Below are 22,158 nucleotides of genomic sequence, written 5' to 3'. Positions count from 1 at the left end.
CATTTTGTTGTTCGCTTGTGTGACACCTGCCTCAGTCAGTGATTGGCTGAGCAGGCATCTCTAGGCATTTTCTCCGAGTTGGAACTGCAGCTGAGGAAGAGCAGTGAAGTAATGTTTTTTCACCCAATTCTGCCCATATAAAAAAAATTATTTTGCCGGACAAATTCTTTAAAGGAGCTGTCAGAGAGCTTTGATAAAGTGAGCGTTTTGGGTTTTCTTATGCCATTACCAGCCCCCTGTAACATTTTTGGCAGTGTCAGACAAGGCCTTTAAAGAAGGCTGCTTTTTTCCTCCTTCCCATCTAGACATAGATATATGATGATATAACGCATGCATATAATAGCAATTCCTTAGACCAGTGCAGATTACAAAGGCAATCATGTGTTGCAGGTTTTGTGAAAGGAGTCACCTCTTTCTTCTCTATGACCCAAGCATGCATGATGTCATCACCACTTAGCAGGTGTTATTACTAAGATTTGCAGGTATTACTTACGCCAGAGATCTAGTCATTTTCCAAAGTGATAGAGATGTAAAAAGCCAACCAACCTGCAAGAACACTCAGCGGGGGCACATATTTAAACAGCATGGTTTTTTTCTGCTTAAGACAAAATGTCGTTTAAACCCCCACTGTTCCAAAATTGAAGCAGCTTCATGCCGGGACAAAGGAATAATAAACTTTGTGACAAGGACAAGCTTTAGGAGAAAATTTTGTTATGTGGTTGTTTGTTTGATCCTCCTGCACTGTTTACCGACTCCTCTCCGACTCCCAGCTGTTGTGCCACACGACCAAGAAATATTGCCTAAATGCTTGTAATGGATTCATTCGCGTGGAATAAAATGAAGGCGTAATAATTGAACCGTGTTATTAAAAACCACAAGGGACGAGGATTTTGTAAAATATATAGTTTCTTTATTTCCGTTTTTTTTTTTCAGTTTTCATCATATATGAAGACAATTACAGGATGCAATTCACAGTCCTTTTTTTTCCTAGAGTCATTTTTGACTTTCACATTAGCCATTTAGAAACACAGTGGACCAATTTTTTTTATTTTTATGCTCATTTTAAATGCAAGTTTAAGTACTTATGTAAATTAAGTTTAAAGAGGTTGTTCACCCCTGGGGGTCCTTTTACCAGACCACTCCTCATGGCCTGACCTGCGGAAGAGAGCATACTTTGCTGGGTTCCTGGTCCTTTCTCTCTCGCCTCTGCTGCCACTTTCAGGTCTCCTTGAAATGACTGGCTGGTGATGCATCCCCCATACCTCATGTGACCCAGTGACTGACTGCAGCGGCCATGTGACCCATGTGAAACCAGATATTGAGAGGGGGAGACCTGAGAGGGGCGGCAGCGGAGTGAAGGAGCCAGAACACAACAGCAGGGAGTAGATAAGTAAGCTTCCGCAGGTCCGGTCACCAGGATATGTCTGCCCAAATGGCCCCTGGGGTTGAGCAACCCCTTTAAAAAAAATTCTACTGTTACAAAGAATCCCAATCCCTTCAGGTAGTTGCAGCATTCGTATTAAGATAACCACACCTAGATACTTCTTCTCAGCTCCCCATCCACACTGGGTTTGACCAAACAACATTTTTAATGAGAAGGGAATAAGCCACTGCCAGATACCTCCAGTATCAGGCATGTTTTTAAAACAACAGGCCCAATCCTTTTTTCTCCTGACATCTGCCACCGGCAAAGAGTCTGCTGACCCCCATACACATTGGATTGTGCTTGAAGAGGGTTTCCAGGACCAGACACTGATGGCCTATCTTTACTATCAGTGTTTGACTTGATTGAGATCAGACCTCTGGGACTCAAAATAATCTGCAGAACACATGGGCTGGAGCGCCATGAACCTTCAGTTTTAGACTACTGTCAAAACCATCCAGCATAGCGGAATACTACCTTTCCCTGCCGGAGCCCATTGACACAGTTTTTTGTCTGCCAAAATCCCGGTATTATGGCGGAAACAGGCCGGATCCCTGCTGGGTCCCAATATAGTCAATGGGATCCGGTTCTCAGTCGGTTCCAGCTATACCGGATACGTCGGTTCCAGCTATACCGGATACGTCGGTTCCAGCTATACCGGATACGTCGGTTCCGGCTATACCTCTGCCGCAACAGCCTGCCAGATGGTTTTAACCCTAGTGTAAAACTAGAATTAAAAACATAGATGCCACATACCATAGTTCATCTAGTCTGCCCTTACATTATTTCAGTTTTATTTTTATCTTAGGATAGATACACTTACTGTTAATTTCCCAACCACATCTGCTGGTTCCAGCATCCACTACTTAATGGGAGAGATTTACTAATGAAAATGCATCAGAATGCTGGCTCATGTCATGCACCACAATTATTAAAGGGGTATTCCAGCTGTTACAAGTTAACCCCTATTCATGGGGGATATAGGGAGTTGAGGAACTCCCATAGAGATGAATGGAGCAGCAGTTCACATGCCCAACCAGCCACTCTGTTCATTTCAGGTGGGCTCTAAGCAGTACGTGGTCCCTGTTCTCATCACTGGTGGGGTCCCAGTGATAGGACCCCCACCGATCTAATAGTTATAGCCTGTGGATAGGGCATAACTTGTAACAAATGAAATACTTTAAGTGTCTTAGACACATTTTGCCCTCGCTGTAAGTGGGCACAGCTTAGCAGAAAAGGGGCATTGCTTAAAACAATTGTGCAATTTTGGCGCAAAATTCTGGAGCAAAGTAAGCCAACTAATAGGTGGTAAATTTTTTTTGGACTAAACAGTTTATAAAAGAACCAAATTTACCATGTGGCATCAGCCAGGGAAATAAATCTACCACTTCTTTAGACTGTCTAGTCTTAGCTTACTTTATCTAAATCTTTGACAGGATTAGTAAATCTGCCCCTGTGTTTCTCAAGACAGAGAGGGTTGTCCGTACAGTGTGTGGGGCTGTGTCTGGTACTGGAGTTCACCCCAAAGATTCTAATGACAGACCATCAGTTTTTGCCCATACAACCTCTAAGTAGGTATCTCTATTTTCTGTCAGTAAATGAGAATATTTCTGTTCACAGTTTAATTTACATGCACAGACCTGATATTTTACACAGTTGAGTTTGCTACAGTAGTATCTAATAGAAGCAATCTACACTGTACATTATATGAAACTAATGTACACAATGTTGTCTGCAACATATTTATTTACCTAACCAAAACTTACACCTTCAAGGGTTTTTTTCCGATTGTATTTTACTCATTTTGGGCTAAAAATATATTTTTAATTGGTCTTTATTAAAAATGTTCAGCTGTTTCTGAGCTACAGGGGTTACAAATCAGTCCCTGTCTGTTTTCTTTGAATCCTGGCTCACACTTGTAGCTCTTAACTCTGATCTCCTGGCCTCATAAACACTCATAGCTCAATTCTTATCAAACTGATAAGAATATGGCTTAAATAAGTTTTTAAGAGATCAAAAGATCAGAGAAAAAGCTACAAAATGATGAGATTCAACAAAAACAGACTGACAGCTTGCAAACAGACAGATTTTCAACCCTTGTAGCTGAGAAACAGCTGAATATTTTTTAAAGAACAACTTAAAAAAATATTTTTAGACCAAAATCTGTCAAATGCAGTAATAAAATTGCCCCAAAAGGTGCCCATAGACTTTAAGTCTAAGGTTGAAATATATTTATTCGTAAACCAATACAGTGAGCCATGAGTGTGGCCATGCATTTCAACTATGTTTTTAAATGGCTAATAGGCATCGCCCCTAATTAACGTTTCTTAAGAATCTTTCATTTTCAGCTAAAATTATCTAAGGATAACAATTTAACATTCCAACTAACATGCAAGAAACAACATAGTGTAAAAGGGAGGCAGGAGGTATTTCGTTACAGTGTTTACCTATTTCTTTGGTTTATAAGTTACTGTGTATGTGACATATTAATAAACTACAAAGAACCTTCAATACACAAACCTCACATATATAAAATGTACAGTGACAGTAGTAGCAGTAGTAGTACAAAAGATCATCCAACGAATATTGCCAGAGACCAGCTCTCAGAAATATAAATTAAATTGCAATGTGCTATAGACAGCAATATTGTGCCCCCTTGAAAGCAGGCATCTTTTAGTCATCTAATTTGCCTGTCGCATTCAGAGCGGCATTTAAAATTCTGTTGGTTTCCAATCAGCTCTCAGGCAGCAGATCTTCATACTTCGCTGCTGCCCTCTGCTGGTTCACTTTTATAATGCCTGTTTTGATGTGGTGTATTCTGCGTGAATACTTACACCTGGCACAAGGCATTTATACAGAGATTACAATGCTCTAGACTAGAGACGTTAACTGTTAGTATACAACATTTTAACAGCAGCTTTAACTGTGAATGGAGCCAAGGTCATGCTATAACTTAATTAATCCAAGAGAAGTATATTTTTCAGGTAATCACCAGTATATGAAAATTTAAATACACCCTCCAGGCTCAGTATATGTGTGGAAACCGCCTGATACTCATCTTTTTCTCACTGGTGATCTAGTAAACATTTCTGCTCTTAAACTGGGTTTACAGGAGATTATGCAGTGGCCGATTGTCAGGAAGAAAGCGCTCCTTCCCGACAGTCAGCTGCTGGTTCAGTGAAGGAGATCGCGCATTGACATGCAGCAATCTCCTGCACAGTATGGGGATGAGGGATCACCATAGCCATCCCTCACCCTCATACAGAATCATGGCTTCCGAGTTGCAAATCGCTGTTTAGAGTGCACGATCTGCTGTTCAGAAGCCATGATCGGTGGTGCCTGCACAAGCGACAGGACCACCAGATGAATGGTTCATCGGGTGATCCGTGGCACATTCAGACAGGCAGATTGTCGGGAACGACCGTTTGCAGGAAGGGTCGTTCCCAATAATTGCTGTGTCTAAATGCAGCTTTAACGCATTGAAAATCAGCTCTCCATGCACTGACTTCCTGGTGAGCCATTGATGAATTCATAGAGTGTTTATACATAGCAGACAATCAGGGAGGCAGAGCGGCAATCTTAAGCAATGATGAGACAGGAGGCGTGCCTCAGACTACTTCAGGCTCCCTGTAGACACTGTAGCTAAGCTGTAGTCACAGATCACTGCTCTATCTCAATGAAGCCGAACTAAAAGGCAACCAAGGAGCAAGATTTTAGGAAAATAAAGAGCAGATAAACATCCCGTATAGGTACTGACATACATTTAACCCATAAAGCCATAGCTGTATTATTTTTCCATTGACATAGCCGTCTGAGGGCTTATCTTTTGCAAGACAAGTTGTACTTTTCAATAGCACAATTTAATATTGCATACAATGTAGTGTGAAGCTGAAAAAATTCCAGGGGAAAAACGCAATTCTACCATAGGTAACGCCATAAAAATGAAGCCCATAAAACTATGTTGTAAAACTGACCTGTTGCCTTCATTTTCCAGTACAACTACAGTGATATTACATTTATATAATTTTTGTTTAGTTTTAATACTTAAAAAAAAAAAAAAAAAAAAACGTATTATTATTAACTGATTTGTATCGTCATATTCTGCTCCCATAACTTTTTTATATTTGTCTATGAAGCTGAGTGAGGGCTCATTTTTGTGGGGCGATCTGTAGTTCTCATTTCTGTAGTCCCCATTTTGGAGGGTGTATGCCTTTTTGATCACATTTTATTCAATTCTTTGGGGGAAGTCACGAAACAAAAACAAAAAAATTAATTGGCCATATTTTTTTTCTGTTATGGCATTCACGGTATGGGATAAATACGTTTATATTTTAATAGTTTGGACATTCTGGGACACAGCGGTGCTAATCATCTTTCTTTTTTATAGTTATTTTTATTTTTATTTGATACAGCATCCAAGAGGTTAGATGGCTGCAGATTGCAGACATAAGCTCCGTAGCGGGCGCCATCTTTAAAGTTTGGACATCTGCTGTACATGTATGGCGGATGTCCTGAAGAGGATCATTTTTGAGCTTCTGGTTGCTTTAACTTATAAATGGATGTTCTCTAGTGTAATGAATGATTTGGCCAGTAGTTCACAACAAGATGAAAATCAACATTAGCAATTGTGCAAAGATATTAACGTATTTATATGCTACTCTTGGTTCCAACTCTAACGAAGGACTGATAATACTGAGACTCGTGGCACTGAGTGCTAGCTGATGCGTCAATGACTAGTCGATTCTAGTGAAGTATCATAATTAGTACTTCACTCCATAAAATGGCTGTAAAAATCAGCATTGAGAATGGCATAAAATATCACATATCCCTAAAACAAACAGTCCTTATGGCAGCTTGCAATCTGGAGACCACAGAAAGACAGCAGGCGACCTTGAGGAGCACCCTCATTTAGAGTTCTCCACAGACATACGTTATTAACAAATAATAATACAAACAGATATTATGGAACAGCCATTTATAAACAGTCACCTCTAAAAAGTGTCACTGAGGTGTAGTTTCACTTTAAGCATTTTGAAGAAACCATTAATAAAAGGTGAAATGTATAATTTAGCACTTCCATTAACTATGCAATATCTTCTGTTGGTTCTCAACTTTTTTTTATTTTTTTATATGGGGCATAGTTGGCCTGTTCCCACTACTAGCATAAAGATCTGAATTCATGCAGTCATATAAAGATTGAATACAGAGAGTGCCCCCTAGTGAATAAAGTGGCCAACAAACGTTAAGCAGGGCCAGATCATCAGTTCTTCATCTTGAAGACAAATAGGACCATGGAGTAACAGAAGAAACTGCAAACATACTGTATATGGGGAGTTCTTATGTTTAAAATGTTAGTGTATGTGAATGGACATTTCCAAATCCTTAAAGGGGTTTTCCAGGATTTTGACCCTGATGGATAATTCTGAGGAAAGGCTGTCAATATCAGATTGGTGAGGGTACAACACTCCGCACAGCCGTCGATCAGCTGTTTCATTGTAGCTCAGGCACTGGAAGTTAGCATCAGAACACCACAGCTCTGACTGTTGACCTGCTTCTGTTCAATTCAGTGGGAGCAGCCCTGCAGTTACCGGCTCTGACCACCATACAGTGGGTGGAGTTGGGTCATTCCAGCAGCAACTTCCGACTTCAAAGCTACAATGAAACAGCTGATCAACGGGGAAGCAGGGAGTCGGACTAACGCTGATCTAATATTGAAGCCATATCATAAGAATGGGCCATCAATATCCTGAACAACCCCTTTAATATTCTTATTTTTTTCTAACAGTATACAGTGGTTGCCGAAACTGGAACATACAGTAGTGAGTGTGTTTGGTTGCTAAAATACAGAGAGAAATGGAATGTATTAATGCATTAGCAGGCAGTCTTTGTTCTCCCTTTATAAGTGTACAGGGAGAAGTTATGTTGCATTCAGTTTTATGTGCCTTGTAAACTCAATGACCAGACAAATTAACTTCTTCCTGCAATATGCATATAGAATGAAAAAGCTACTTCTCCGTCAATACCACAATAGTCATTTATGCCATCTATGTGATATCACTGGCAGGATCGGACTGGCCCAGCAGAGTACCAGAGGATCCTCCGGTAGGCCCAGGCTCTGATTCAATAGTAGGCCACAAAGGTTCAGCAGAAAAACCCATTTGGAGCTGCCTTTGGGAATAGTCACTTGCCATTCAGGTCTATTTTTTTCTTTTTCAAAACCTATTATTAGATATTATTCAAGATATAGGGGTTGGGCCCCAATAATAATTAACTCTCCGACACTGATCACTGGGCCCTGTCACTGAGGATCCTTGTTGCCCATACCAATCAAGCGTGGTTACTAAACTTTGAAAAACTCAGGGTTCATAGCGACCATATCAAAGTTTTGATTGATTGTCCATGTAAAAGATGAGCATGCTGGCCCCCCGAGACCTTTTGTCGCTCTTTCCTATGCCTAATAGATGAGGATCCTGAACAGGAGACTTCCTCTATTAACAGTATGAATTACCAAATGGGGTATTAAACAAATGGGTTCCATACCTGATAAAGCCCTTTCAGTTAGAAATGTATTGCATAACCATATCCAGTATATATAATTTATAATGCTTTGCTTGACTCACTAGTTGTGTTAAACTAACTGGAAAAGCTTTCAAAACACAATAAGTGGGTCACAGGGAGCTGCAATATGTTTACCATGAATACTGATTTAGCAGCAAGGGCATGTAAAATATTTATTTCTCACATTCTCCACTCTATACAGATCGGAAATAGACAACCATGAACTGCTAAGCTGGGGGTCATAAAAGATGGAAGCAATTAAAGATTATTCTACTTATCACGACATCCATATGTCCATCATCCTACAGACTGTTGCCTCAGTCTTCTAATGTCCTTCAGTCTAGGTAGGCATTAGTGCAATGTCATTATAAATACAAAAATACATTGCTTGCATGTACAAGGTAGTGATAAAGAACTGTGAGGAATTTCACCATGGGGCCTCATAGCTAAAGTTGATTGAACAGGACATGAAAGACCCCTGTGGTTTTTTCTACTTGTACTCCTAGTGATATGACTTTACTATCTCACTCTCGCCTTTGATCATATATAATTATCACTAACTGTACCTCACCTCAGGTTCTGGTCACACGTCAGTGGGTAATTCATGTAGACCAACGCTGGCCATTGACATGAGATACTATATGCCAGTGATGGCGAACCTTTTAGAGACAGTGCCCAAACTGCAACCCTACCACCCACTTATTTATCTCAAAGTGCCAAGACTGCAATGGCAATGAATACCAATATAGTATATCTTCAATGTAATTTATCATTTAGCTATAATATCCTGCCTACACTCAATGTGCTGTTCATGGTGCACCCTGCGCTGATGAATGGCAGGAAAAGTCTAAGGCATATTGGTACACCATAGACTTTTTCCAGGGTGTGAGTGCCCACAGAGAGGGCTCTGAGTGCCGCCTCTGGCACCCGTGCCATAGGTTGGCCACCACTGCTATATGCTGTCCATATTTACTTTTTTCTGGTTCATAATATTAAAAAAAGGAGTCAAACATTTCAGTTTTAAGGTTTTGGGTGTCCACCATCTTTTTAGGACCATTTTAAAGATGAAAATGTATGGGCAGGTGTTCAACAGACAGCAACTAAGTAGAGACACTCAGGGAACTTTCATAAAACTATAGGTTTTGAATGTACCTCAAAAACATCTGTGGTATGCCTCTTTAAAAAAAAAAAAAAATGGATTTTGGAAAATCTTGAGGTGCATTAACAGAAACCTTCTACAGGCAGACACCCGAATACATACAGCAAGTCAAGTTCCAGCTGGTTTACGATAACATATAAGAGACCAACACAGTTTCCTACTATCTGACAAAAGAGGACCCAGATCTTACTATCTGAGCTAAAGAGGTTCTACCAAAATCCAGGAGCCGAAAGACCAAACAGATCTAAAGGAATCTGGTCATTTATTGTATGAAATGATCCCTTTATCCAGGTTAACTAATGATGAACCTGTTGGGTTTTCACCAGTATAGTCTTCTGGCAAGAGAGTAAACTGTAAAGGTTACCATTCACATTACATTAATGGGGGTATCTAGCTTTTTAAAACGGATAACCTATGTTTCACTTGAATGGAACAAAGCTGTAGGTCTCTAAAACAGCTGACTGGCAGCAGTGGCAAGAGCTGGTCATCCACAAATGTAATGCCATCATAAGGAAAGATGGATAACCCTTTATATGTGGCTGATTTTGAAGGGAGGGACGACCATCTGATGCTTCCAGCTTTCCCTTGATGACAAAAGTCAGGGAAGGAAGGTTCAGAAATGTTGGATCTCAACATGCGCAGTCCTTTATTCTGACCAGATTCAAGTAGACTTCGAGAAACCTTGGTTCATTTTAAAACGACATCATGACTTACATGTCATGTCATGATTTTGAAAACTTTTATCACTAAGAAATTCATGATCACAATGAAACAGAATGGGCAGAAGATAGCCAGTGACATGCTTGTTCAGCTTCTGGAATGTTCCAGAGCATTTTTTAAAGGCAGACAATACATGGTGTACACAGAAAAAGGAACCTCTTTTCAGCATAAATTACATCTAAGCTTTGTATACGATACGCTAAGGGCAATTAATTCAATTATATCAAGAGGAGCAATCGCTTCAGTGGCACTTATTACACTGTTGTACAGTCTATTGTAACTGACACTTTAACAAGGTTAACACTCAAAGGTCTGTAACACTATTAGTTCTTGTTCAAATGGGTGTATTACACCCATATTGAACAGTACATATTCTGGATTTAAGGGGTTGTCCCACTGAAAAATAGTCTACAGTTTTCAAACCAGCACCTAGATCTGAATACTTTTGCAATTGCATGTAATTAAAAATTTAGCATAGCTACTGAGCTATTCAATAAAATCTATCTGTATAGCGCCACCTGCCGCTTGTTTTTTTTCTTATTTCCTTGTCCTGCTCACTGAGAAGGCCGCACATGTTCAGTTTCATCCTTCAACTGCCTCCTGAGCTGTGATAGGGAGAGCTGAGACACGCCCCTTAGCTGCAGCAGAAAAGACACTCCCCTTGAGCTTTCAGCTGGATATAAATCTAAAAGAGCAATGAATGAGCAACTATATCAGTGATGGCGAACCTATGGCACGGGTGCCAGAGGCGGCACTCAGAGCCCTCTCTGTGGGCACCCGCACCCTGGAAAAAGTCTATGGTGTACCAAATTGCGTTAGATGTTTTCTGCCATCATCAGCGCAGGACGTACTATGAACAGCACAGGCAGCGCATTGAATGTAGGCAGGCTATTATAGCTACATGATAAAGTACATGGAAGATATACTATATTAGACTGTAGTATTCAGGTTACATTGCAGTGTTGCCACTTTACGATAAATAATTGGGTTTTAGGTTGCCGTTTGGGCACTCGGTCTCTAAAAGGTTCGCCATCACTGAACTATATGATATCTGATTTTCATGTTTTACATTAGTTATGGTATAACCCCTTTAACATCCAGATCCCCTGCAATTCTTACAGCACCATATAACCTAGCAGGCATGTCCCGCTGTTAAACTCAGGTACAATACACCTATAATGATGGGTGTCCTTGTCTGCCAGCATCTCTTCTCTCCAGGTGGCCATGGCCACCAGAGTACTCGCCTGTCCTGCTGTACCACACTGCTCATGGCCATCCCCACCACTTTCATCCAGCATTGGCTTGTGCATGATTCCACAGGGCACGCATGTTCTTCCCAGCCCCTAAAGGCCTTAACGAGCACAAGCTAATCTGTCCCCAGCATGTGTCAGCGTTACCTGGGGTATATAGGGCATATTTTCCTATAGGAAGGTACCTGAGCATAAAGGTTCCTAGTTTGTCTAGTTCCTACAAGTGTGCTTATCGTGTATTCTGACCTTCTGTGCTAGACTTCTGCCTGTTAACCGTATCAACCCTGTGTCGCCTGTCCTGACTTACTGTATTGCATGAACTCTACCTGTCTTGAGCCCAGCTTGCCCTGTGACCAAGCCTCTGCCCACATGGGCCATCAGCCTCTGAATGGAGACTACTCCTATAGGTAGTGGCCCGATGACCCCTGCTGTGAAGTCCAGATCTCCATAATGGGGTCAAAGGATGAATATCAGGGGACAGCCTTGACAATGTTCTCAGGAGTAGCCCCGAGTCAAGTCAGTCCGTTCATTGGCGCAGTGGCTCCACATCCACTGCATTACAACACTCCTATGCATGAGGATTTTACTGGCCGTTACATCTAGACCTACAGTATTCTAGTGAACTGAACTTGGGGTTATATGTTGATCTGTAGCTTAGGTTATATCTGGAATCTTCGCCAGCTCCTAGCTGGCAGAGTTCAAATTGTAGCAGACAGACCTGCTTATATGTACCAAAATAAATTAGGTGGTGTTCACCTCTTAATAAATTTGGTATATTTCGCATCAGTCTTGATAAATTTCACCCATAGTCTACCTAGTTTTATGGCCATTTTGCTCTAGTGATCTGGGTCCTTTTTCTAAATCATACCTTAAAGGGACCTCCAGAAAAAACACTTAGGATGGACAACTGTTGTTTGATCTCTGGCTCTGACCACTGGGACCCTGAAATGATCAGCAGGGTGAAAGAACTGCAACACTCCAGTGAGAGCCATAGCCCCTTAATTTTTTTATCCAGACACAGTGCCTCATCTGTATGCTACAGCTCAACTCTATTCATCTGCTTCATAATGCGGATCTGTGATGTCCCAAGTGTTTGACCATACCAATCACACGCTTTTTTCCCCTCCAAGAAAATTAACCTATTTTAACTTTTTAACCTTTTCTTTTCCATATATTTCAAATTTGAGCCTAACATGTCTGATATGCTGTGCCTATAAATGAGAAAGATCTCATCAAAAACTCCTAGAATACCAACAGCACTTAAGAAAACTAAAAGTAAACTCTTTAGGGGTCTAAAAGAGGGGGCTATCTTTGTTGCCCCTGGCAAACCAATCACAGCGCAGCTTTCATTTTTAAAGCGCTGAATAAGAAATGAAAGCTGTGCTGTGACTGGTTTATAGGGGCAACAAAGACTGTCTTCCTTTTAGACAGTTTCATAAATCTCCCCCATCTCTATTTAGATGAATACAGATGGTTTTCGAGTGACGTCTTATGATGCACAGAGAACTCCACTGTAATGTATGGTGGTCAGAGCCATTCACTACACCCAGTGTAACCACATTATACATATTAGTCAGAGCAAGGTAACCAGATGTAAGCTCACATAAACAGTGCATCTATTGAATTACTACTGTGCTGTGTGGGCATCGGTTCCGTGAACAAGATGTTCTGCTTAAAAATTTCAAAACTATATAATAAGCAATACTAATTAGATGTTTAGTTTTCTACGGCTGGTTGGTTGGGCTGGTTTTATTATAGGTGATGGATTTAGTTTTTGAGAATTGAATTATTTCTTTCCAATAAAAATGATATATAACAAATAACGGTATTGAGCAAGGTCATGATGCTGTCACTGCATCCCCCCCCCCCCCCACCTCAGCATTTTCTAAGGTGGTGCTAATGATTTATAATATAGTTCTGTTCTTCAGGATCCATATATGCTTTTTTCTTTCTTACTGTGAAAATGGCCAAAACTCTTATTCATGATTCACCCCGATTCATTTTCATCTACATTGCTGTAACTCATTACTAAATCGGTCTTCCCCTCCCCAAATTCTTCCCTCTTAAATCTAGTCTAAATGCTCATCTATCTGTTAAACCGTTACCCTGTGCCAGTCACTGCACTGATGCCTCCGCCCCTGTGCCAGTCACGGCACTGATGCCTCCGCCCCTGTGCCAGTCACGGCACTGATGCCTCCGCCCCTGTGCCAGTCACGGCACTGATGCCTCCGCCCTGTGCCAGTCACGGCACTGATGCCTCCGCCCTGTGCCAGTCTCGGCACTGATGCCTCCGCCCTGTGCCAGTCACTATACTGATGCCTTTGACCTGTGCCAGTCACTGCACTAATGCCTCCGCCCTCTGCCTGTCACAGCACCGATATCTTTGCCCTGTGCCAGTCACTGCAATGATTTCCCATTTACTATATAATACAATTTAAAGTTATCACTTTCACTAACAAAGCACTCCACAGTGCCGCACCGCCCTACATCTACTCCATGCCATGCTACCAGTGCTCTACATTCTGCCAACAATCAGAGATTATCCTTCTCCACAATCCGAACCTCCCACTCATGTCTTCAGGCTGCACCAGTTTTCTAGAATGAACTAATCCAATCAAGTTAATTCTCAACATCTACAGTGTTAAGTGTGCCCTAAACACATCTTTGCATCCCTACCACATTCTCTAATCTAACCCCCCTTCTACATAATGCCTCAGAAATAGATCCCTTCATTCAATAGTATACCCCTACTGCTCGCATGGTGCAGAAGTTTATTTTTAAGAAAAGTTAGAAATATCAGACTTTTCTTATTTTCCACGGCTTCATTCACCACACTCTGTAAAGGCCTTACAGCAGCCACAGAACTACATAGTTGGACAGTCAAATAACAACACAGTAATAATTTACTTGTAAAATAAATAAAACCAGTGATTTACCGGTAGGCCTGTGCTTATACACAGCAGAGAATCTGAAGAAGATGGGCTGCAGTGTAAGGTATGGTGGGTAAAATAGCTGTCTGAAATTCTGAGGAGTGAATAACGCAGAAAAACTGTCCGTGATAATAGAGGAGTCTTATGAAGCAGAGACAAAAAGCTGTCACGCAGTCAACACAGAAAATAAATGACAGGTAAGAAACATAACTCTTAATCCACTTGACCAAGGGACAATTTGGTATTTAAAGATACAGTGAGGGACATTTATCAAGACTGGCATATCCATATGCCAGTCTTAAAGGGACACTGACAGGCCCAAAAAGCATATTTAGGTATATATATATATATATGACAGTACAGGTCTTATAAAGTGTATTAGAATCATCTAAGTATCCCCCCTGTCAACCTTATAACTACAGTAAAATGAAGTTTTATAACCTGCTTGAATCGTGTTCAATCTGCCCAAGGGGCGGTGTTTCATCTCAACTTGCGCCCAGCCAGCCTCGCCACAACTGCCGTTTGAAGCGCCGCCCAGCTTATCAATATTCACTTCGCTGGGCGGCTACTAGTGTCCCCGGCCATCTTCAGCGCATGCGCCCGGCACCCTCACTGGCCGGGATCGCATCGCGCCTGCGTACAGTCTGATTCTTAGAGGCTGCATCGGCCAGTGAGGGTGCCGGGCGCATGCGCTGAAGATGGCCGGGGACACTAGTAGCCGCCCAGCGAAGTGTATATTGATGAGCTGGGCGGCACTTCAAACGGCAGTTGTGGCAAGGCTGGCTGGGCGCAAGTTGAGATGAAACGCCGCCCCTTGGGCAGATTGAAGACGATTCAAGCAGGTTATAAAACTTCAGATTACTGTATTTATAAGGTGGACAGGGGGGGATACTTAGATGATTCTAATACACTTTATAAGACCTGTACTGTCATATATATACCTAAATATGCTTTTTGGGCCTGTCAGTGTCCCTTTAATCTCCCTGCACTGACGTGGGAGGCACCTAATTTATTTAGAGGCAGATGGCTCTTAACAAATCAGGCACATCTCTGCCCTGCCATGTGCTAGAAAAGGAAGTATACGCCAGCTACAGGCTGGAGTCGACTTCAGCTATATCTTCCGGCACTTTCTGGCAAAAGTTATAGTAAATGCGGCAAAAGGTGCTAAGCTCTGCCCCTCCCTGTAAGTCACGCCCCCCCTTTCTGAAGTGCCGAGTGGCTAAAAAAAGTCGCAAATTATGGTGCACACATGGCGTGCTCCATAATCTGTGACTTTGTTACACCACAATAGTGGCATAAAAAGCTTGATAAATGTCCCCCAGAGATTTTTTTTTTTGCCGTAACTTTTTTCCATCAATATAGCTGCATAAGCGATTGTTTAAGTTTATGACATGTTAACTTTATTCTAGTGTCAGTACAATTATGGAGGTATAATTTTTGTTAGGCTTTACTACTTTTACAAAATCAAAAGCTTTAAAAAAAAAAAAAAAAAAAAAAAAGCTTTGTGTCGCCACATTCTGAAATAATTTTTAAAGAGGTTTTCCAAGATTTTTATACTGATGACCTATCCTCTGGATAGGTCATTAGTTTGATCAGTGGGGTCCGACACCTGGGAACCCCACAGATCAGCTATTTGAGAAGGTATTGGCATTCCTGTGAGTGCTGCCCCCTTCTCGCAGCTCACCAAGCACAGCACTGTACATTGTATAGCGGCTGCGTTTGGTATCGCGCTGAACACCATGTGACTGATAAATGCGTTGTCACTGGCCTAGGAAAAGCTGAGAGAAAGCAGCAGCTGGTGCCTTCTCAAACAGCTGATCGGCAGAGGTCCTGGGTGTCAGACCACCATCAATATCTGTATAAAAATCTCGGAAAATCCCTTTAATATTTTATGCGAGTAGTGGTGACAAAAAAAAAACTACAATTTTAGCATAGTTTTTCTTTTTTATAGCATTAACGAAGCGAGATATTTTAATATTTCAGACATTTTCAGGCACTGTGACACTAATTATGCTGAGAAATGGGAATTTTTTTTTTTTTTTTTTTATATTTTAATATCTTCATTCAATAATTTTTTTTTCTACACTTTTTTAGTCCCCTTGTGGGACCTAAACCTGTGATCGTTTAATCGCTGGTAGTGTACACTGTAATACTTTTGTATTACAGTGTATAGGCATTTTTACAGATATTCTATTACATTCTGCCAGTGGGTAATAGATGTAGCAATATGGTGGGTCTGCCATAACAAGTACTCAGCACACAGCGATTGTGGCAGGTCCCTCCCTCTGTCTAAGCACTCAGATGCCATGGTCACTATTGACTTCGGCATATGAGGAGTTAAAGTGACTGGATCAGAGTTATTTCTGATCCATGGCAGTGAGAACAGCTGTATGAGTGATGGCACAGACACAGCTCCTGAGCCTGCGTTATCACTGTGCTGTACTATTATGTCAGTTTGCATTAACTAGGTACTTGAAGCAACGTCATAGTATTACGTAGGATGGAAAGGGGTTAAATTAAGGCTTATATGACATTTTTATAGTAATGCAGTCCTGCAGATCAAAACAGGGGCATAAAAATTATAATTTTTGAAGTATGTGCACTAAATAGTGTCTCAACAAGGTCTCGCTGATATAAAACAGTCTAAACTACATTGGTGCATTTATTTACTTCGAATCACTAGTGAAGCTCCACTAAAACTGGTTACCAGTCATCAAATGTAAAATATAGCTATATTACATTTCTCGTCATGGCTTCACTTGTTTTGCAGTACAAAATCAATTGCTAAATGGAATCCATCATCAAGCATGCTTCTGAAAACAGACCGTTTTATAGTTCAGCACTGGAGAATTAACATTTACGGTACATCGTCTGATTAACATAGGAATATCCATTACCTACATTAGGCATGACAGATTAAAGGGGGTAATTTGGTCTCAAGGAGCCAAACAGCCCATTAATATCAGAAGAGGATTATAAAAACACAATACGATTAGATCTGTCAACAGCAGTTTCCTGACTGTTTCCAAGTAGCATATGGGAATTTATTTTTTTGTTAATCCAAATACAATTTGACAGATTTTACATCTGTTGATCATACTGGTAGGCTTAGGACTAACTACAAAAAGCTCCAAGGAGAAGTGGTAATGGCCCCTCTGATGTGGCCTCCAGTTGGCCAGAACAAGGGATTATTCATTAGTTGCTCTCTCCCTATGTCCTGCATAGGCTCAGTAAGCTTAGTCTCTTACTCTTCTAGCTTATGGATGAAAAATGGTAGACCTTTGCATCAATATATTGACTATAGTATATGAAAGGTGGGTTTAGAGCTAAGTCGTAAAAACAACACAGCAGTATAATACTGTCTTCTCGAATTCTGCCCCATCTGCTCATCTGTGGTACTACAACTACAGAAAAGGGGTTCAATGTGTGTGTGGATACGGTGTACACTCAGGACAGGCATATATATTCCTATGGACACGCAGGTCTTTGGACAAAGAGGATGTTAACGGAAAAAATAAAAAACCTCCCATGCAGCAAAACTGATTAGGTACATTATCAGATTTATGCCGATCTGTTAATCAAAGGGCAGGGCATCCATCTGGCAGTAAATAAAGCTTGAAGGGGTTGTCCCAGCTAGACTGCTCTTTGTGACAGCTGGTCTGCTCTGGCTAATGCACATAGAAAGGGTTTGTTCACCTCAGAAACATCGTTAAGAGCTCTGCTTCATGCCTTTGAATGAGTTTCATTTAAAAACAACTAGCCCCATATCGATTTCCATACATTCCATCATCTGTGTGCAATACTAGATTTGCTTTCGGATTGCATAACTGCAGTCAGCACAAACCTTTCCCCAAAAGTAAAGAAAGGGGATACCTACTGCAGTGCTTACAACACAGTCAAGAACAGGAACGGAAATCTATGCTACATATATATGCCTTTAAAAGGAGGAGAACTGGGTCACTTGTGACAGACAATACACTAACATAAAAAAATAACATAAAAACAATAATTAGCTGTGAAATAGTCTACTATGTACTGTATATTACAGATATTGGTGTGAACAAACGTCTCTTAGCTTATCCTCTTTTAGGAAAGTAGAGGAAGCACTAGATCAGACCTGGAGAATATATGATGGGCCACTTGCAAAGGGTGGCTACAATTGGAGTGGGAGAGGCACAAACGCGAAGTACCAACCAGCCGAGCTTTAAAGAACTAACCTATTGCCATTGAGAAAGACTAGCATATCAACATGTTCTGCAGTTAGAGCAGAGCGCTTGCGGTAAACAGTCAGGCCGGCATCTGTGAACAACCAGTTTGTGGGTACAGAAGTGGCAGGGATAGCCAACAGTTTACGGGCTGCTCGTGCCAGAAGAGGGTATTGTGTGTGGTGCATCTTCCACCACTGTAATGGGTCCTGGCATAAAGAGGAAGCCTCACTTGTCTGGAAGCTACTAATCTCCTGCTCTGCCTGCTGGTTTACAGTGCTAGCTGATGAATTTCTTACATTACACAAGTCTCCCAAAAGAAACTCTATACCAGAGTCCTGCTTGGTTTTTTTGGACGGTGGTCTTGAATTTTGAGGTTCGGGTGTAACACAAATTGGTTCCGTTGTCTGTATTTTTGCCAGGCTTGAAGCCTCAAGCTTCAGCACATGAAGGGTCTCTACACGGTCTGGTTGGCTGAGGAAATCAAGGCCACGGAAACGAGGGTCCAAAGCACATGCCAAGTTGAGAACCTGATTTACTTCGGAATCTGAATACTTAAAACTCAACTCCTCATGTATGGCCTTTTTGATGTTCTTGGAAAATTCTGAGTCCCACTCGTTAGGGGCCAAATGTTTATATAACAAACTGGTGATTACTGGCTTTACCAGTGACAATCCCACAAACTGATCTTTGGTAAAGGTTGAGGTAGCAATAAATAATGGTTTAAGGATGTCTACGACATCTTGGAGTATTGACCAGTCGTCTGGCTGCAGAGAAATACCATCTTCATTCAAAGTCTCAATTAAGCCTTTAAAAAACTTGGAATGGTCCACTATGCTTTGCAATAACGTGTAGATACTGTACCACTTTGTACCATCCCGTAGGAACATTTTTAAATGGACCTTCAAAACAGGTCCATGTGTGGTCAGCTCTTCATTTTGGGCTGCTGATGAGAAAATAGTGGCTATCAATCTTCGGTACCTATCTAATGTGGTCTGTATAGTATGGTGCTGGAGTATAGCTTCAATGCAATTTTTCAAAACCTGTCCAACACATGGCAGAGACTTCCAACCCACTTTAGAAGCTGCTATTTTAACAGAAGGACTGCTGAGTCCCACTGCATAGAACGTGTTTGCTCGTATTCCCCATTCATCTGCAACATCTTGAAGAACTAATTTTAGGCTTTCTTCAGAAAGGTCTTCTGAAACAACCCTACTTGATAGCACCATATTCCTGGATTCAAAAGCTTCATTGACATAATGTATAGTAAGCGTGAGGTAGGACAAGGAGCCGCTATGTTTCCATAGGTCAAGACTGACAGAACACTCTTGTAGATTTTTCACCAGTTCCATCACTCTTAACTTGGCTTGAATGTGCATCTCTTGCAAGATTGTATGAGCCAAGAAAGAGGCTGCTGGTAATTTGTAATTGGGATCCAAAATGGATAGCATTTGCACAAAACCTTCACCTTCGATTATTTCAACTGGCATTAGATCCCGAACGATAAAATCTGCCACAGCTTTGGTTGTTCTACTCACAGTAGGGGTCACTACAGCCCTGGATGGCAGCTCACGTGGGGAGACAGAATCAATGTTCTTTTGTGGCTCCACTACTGCCCCCTGTGTTCCCACTAATTCATTGTACTCCTGTCTATGCTTATAAATAAGATGTTGCCTCAGATTAGTGGTGTTGCCACTGTATGAAAGTCTAACACCGCACAATTTGCAAATAATCTTGGTTTTATCAATTATTCGGCCATAGGCATCACCCTGAAAGCCAAAAAAAGTCCAATAGCGGCTCTGAGCCCGACCAAGGCTTACCAAATTCTGAGTTCCCTCAAGCAGCTGGAAGCCCGATGAAGAATGCCCTATATTGTTTAGTGGGTAATTCTGCTTGTGTGACTGCATTATAGGGGTGCTCATATCACTGCACACATACTGACTCCGCGGGGATATGTGATTTGGCAATGAATCAAGGGTCTTTAAATGTAGGTCTTGAAAAAGCTTCATTAGAAGTTCCTTCTCACCAAATTCGTATTTAAAATGCTCACCTAAAAGATAAAATGCAAGCACAATGCCACTATTACTTACGCACTTGTAAAAAAAAAAAAAAGAATAATCTTACAGGGAATTTCATTCCAACAATAAAAATAAATTGCAGTGTAAATATAATACACTGCCAGAAAATAAAAAAACTGACAAAGTATAAACTACGAGTGGTGATTGGTCAATAATCACACAACCAAGAAGGAGCATCCTTTATTTTGGGTTCTACAGGAGCCAGGGTCACATTAATACTGGAAGACATCTGCCATTGCTGTGATACAGGCTGCAAAACTGGCATGGTAACAGTCATACAGATGCTGGATATCCTCGTTCAACTTGGACCTATAGTTTAGCCCCATCGCTCTATCCAGTCCCACACGTTCTCGATGGGTGAGAGATCTGGAAATCAAGCTGGCTAGGGGAGCTGCCAGATGCCCTGAAGAGCTTGTTGTGAGGTGCCGCCAGTGTGTGAGCGAGCGCTGTCTTGTTAGAACACTGAAAATGGGCAGTAGGAATGGTTTCACAATGTCCTAGACATACCGAAGGATGCGCAATGCTCCCTCCACAAACACCAGATGGGAATGACCATGGTAGTTAATTGCACCCATACTGGGACACCAGGTTTTGATCCTGTGTTTACCCACTATGCATAACAGCAGTAAGTGCTCTGCAGCATTTCTGTGAACTTGATGCGGCCATCAATGGCAAACAATAATGTTTAATGATGAAGGCAGGTTCTGCCTTGTTACTATTGAATAGTATTGATGACCACATAAGAGTTCGCAGGAGGGTTGGAGAGCTCTTACTGCCATCATGCATAGTGCAGGACACAGAGGACTAGCACCAGGTGTCATGAAATTGGGCGCCATTAGCTACCTTGACTGTTCCCATCTGGTATTTATGGAGGGAACATTTAGCAGCCTTTTTTATGTTCAGAACATCATAGAACCAGTCCTACTGTCTTTCTTTTGTTAAGAGACATGGTGTTCCAACAAGATAACCTCCACCCACACACTGACTGAGCTACACAACGTGCTCTTCAGGGTATCCAGCAGCTCCCCTAGACCGCTCGATCACCAGATCTCTCCCCCATTTAAAATGTCTGGTACTGGATGGGGCAACAGATCTCCCATGCACAGCAGCCAACAACTAGGATGAACTTGGCATGAAAGAGCTTGGAATGACATACCACAGGAAAGTATCCATCATCTGTATAACCATTACCATGCCAGAGTCGCAGCCTGTATCACAGCAAGGAGAGATGTCATCCAGTATTAATGTGACCCTGCAACTCCTACACCGACTAAACCAATAGCCCCTACTATCAAAAATCTTTTTTGATAGTAAAAATATTAGACAAGGTGAAAACATAAGGGAGGAGGTGGCCGTGAGACCCCCTCACCCCAAAACCCCTGGTAGTGGAGACCACACTGGAGCAACTCAGGTTGTCAACTCAATAGAATAATGGTATAAATACCCACTGCTGACGAAGCCAGAGGGTTGGCGACAGGCGCGTTGGGGCAGTAGCACACCGAGACCCTCGGTTATACAGTCCATCATGGGTAATTGATCTCTGTTATTTTCAGCTATATGTTGTAGTGTCATGTGGTTTTTGCACACACACTTTGGTGTGCGGACCCACCATCACGCTACTGTGTGTTATTGGTGACCGGACCTTGTTCTGGGGTTACATGGCCCTCATACATCGTATGTATGCAGCACATTCTTGTTTCTATATATAAACAATCGTTCCATCATGTTCTAATTGTGTATCACTTTGGCTACATGCACATGTATTATCCGTGGGTATTTATACCATTATTCTATTGGGCTGCTCCAGTGTGGTCTCCACTACCAAGGGTTTTGGG

At 41.5% G+C, this 22,158-nt stretch overlaps 1 protein-coding gene across 1 annotated transcript in view; it reads right to left on the bottom strand.

The window, feature by feature from the left end:
• Positions 1 to 16,133: 16,133 nt before the first annotated feature.
• LOC121002623 (E3 SUMO-protein ligase ZBED1-like) overlaps positions 16,134 to 22,158 on the bottom strand; it is a 48,678-nt gene continuing 42,653 nt past the window's right edge. The window contains exon 7 of the mRNA XM_040434065.1: positions 16,134 to 20,295. Within this exon, the coding sequence (XP_040289999.1) occupies positions 18,245 to 20,295 (2,051 nt within the window). The 3' untranslated portion in view covers positions 16,134 to 18,244. The remainder of the gene's footprint in view (positions 20,296 to 22,158) is intronic.

Source organism: Bufo bufo, chromosome 1 (genome assembly GCF_905171765.1).
Source record: "Bufo bufo chromosome 1, aBufBuf1.1, whole genome shotgun sequence".
In the NCBI taxonomy this organism is placed as follows: Eukaryota; Metazoa; Chordata; class Amphibia; order Anura; family Bufonidae; genus Bufo; species Bufo bufo.
The sequence above is the reverse complement of the archived record's forward strand: the minus strand, read 5'-3'. Positions and strand labels throughout refer to the sequence as shown.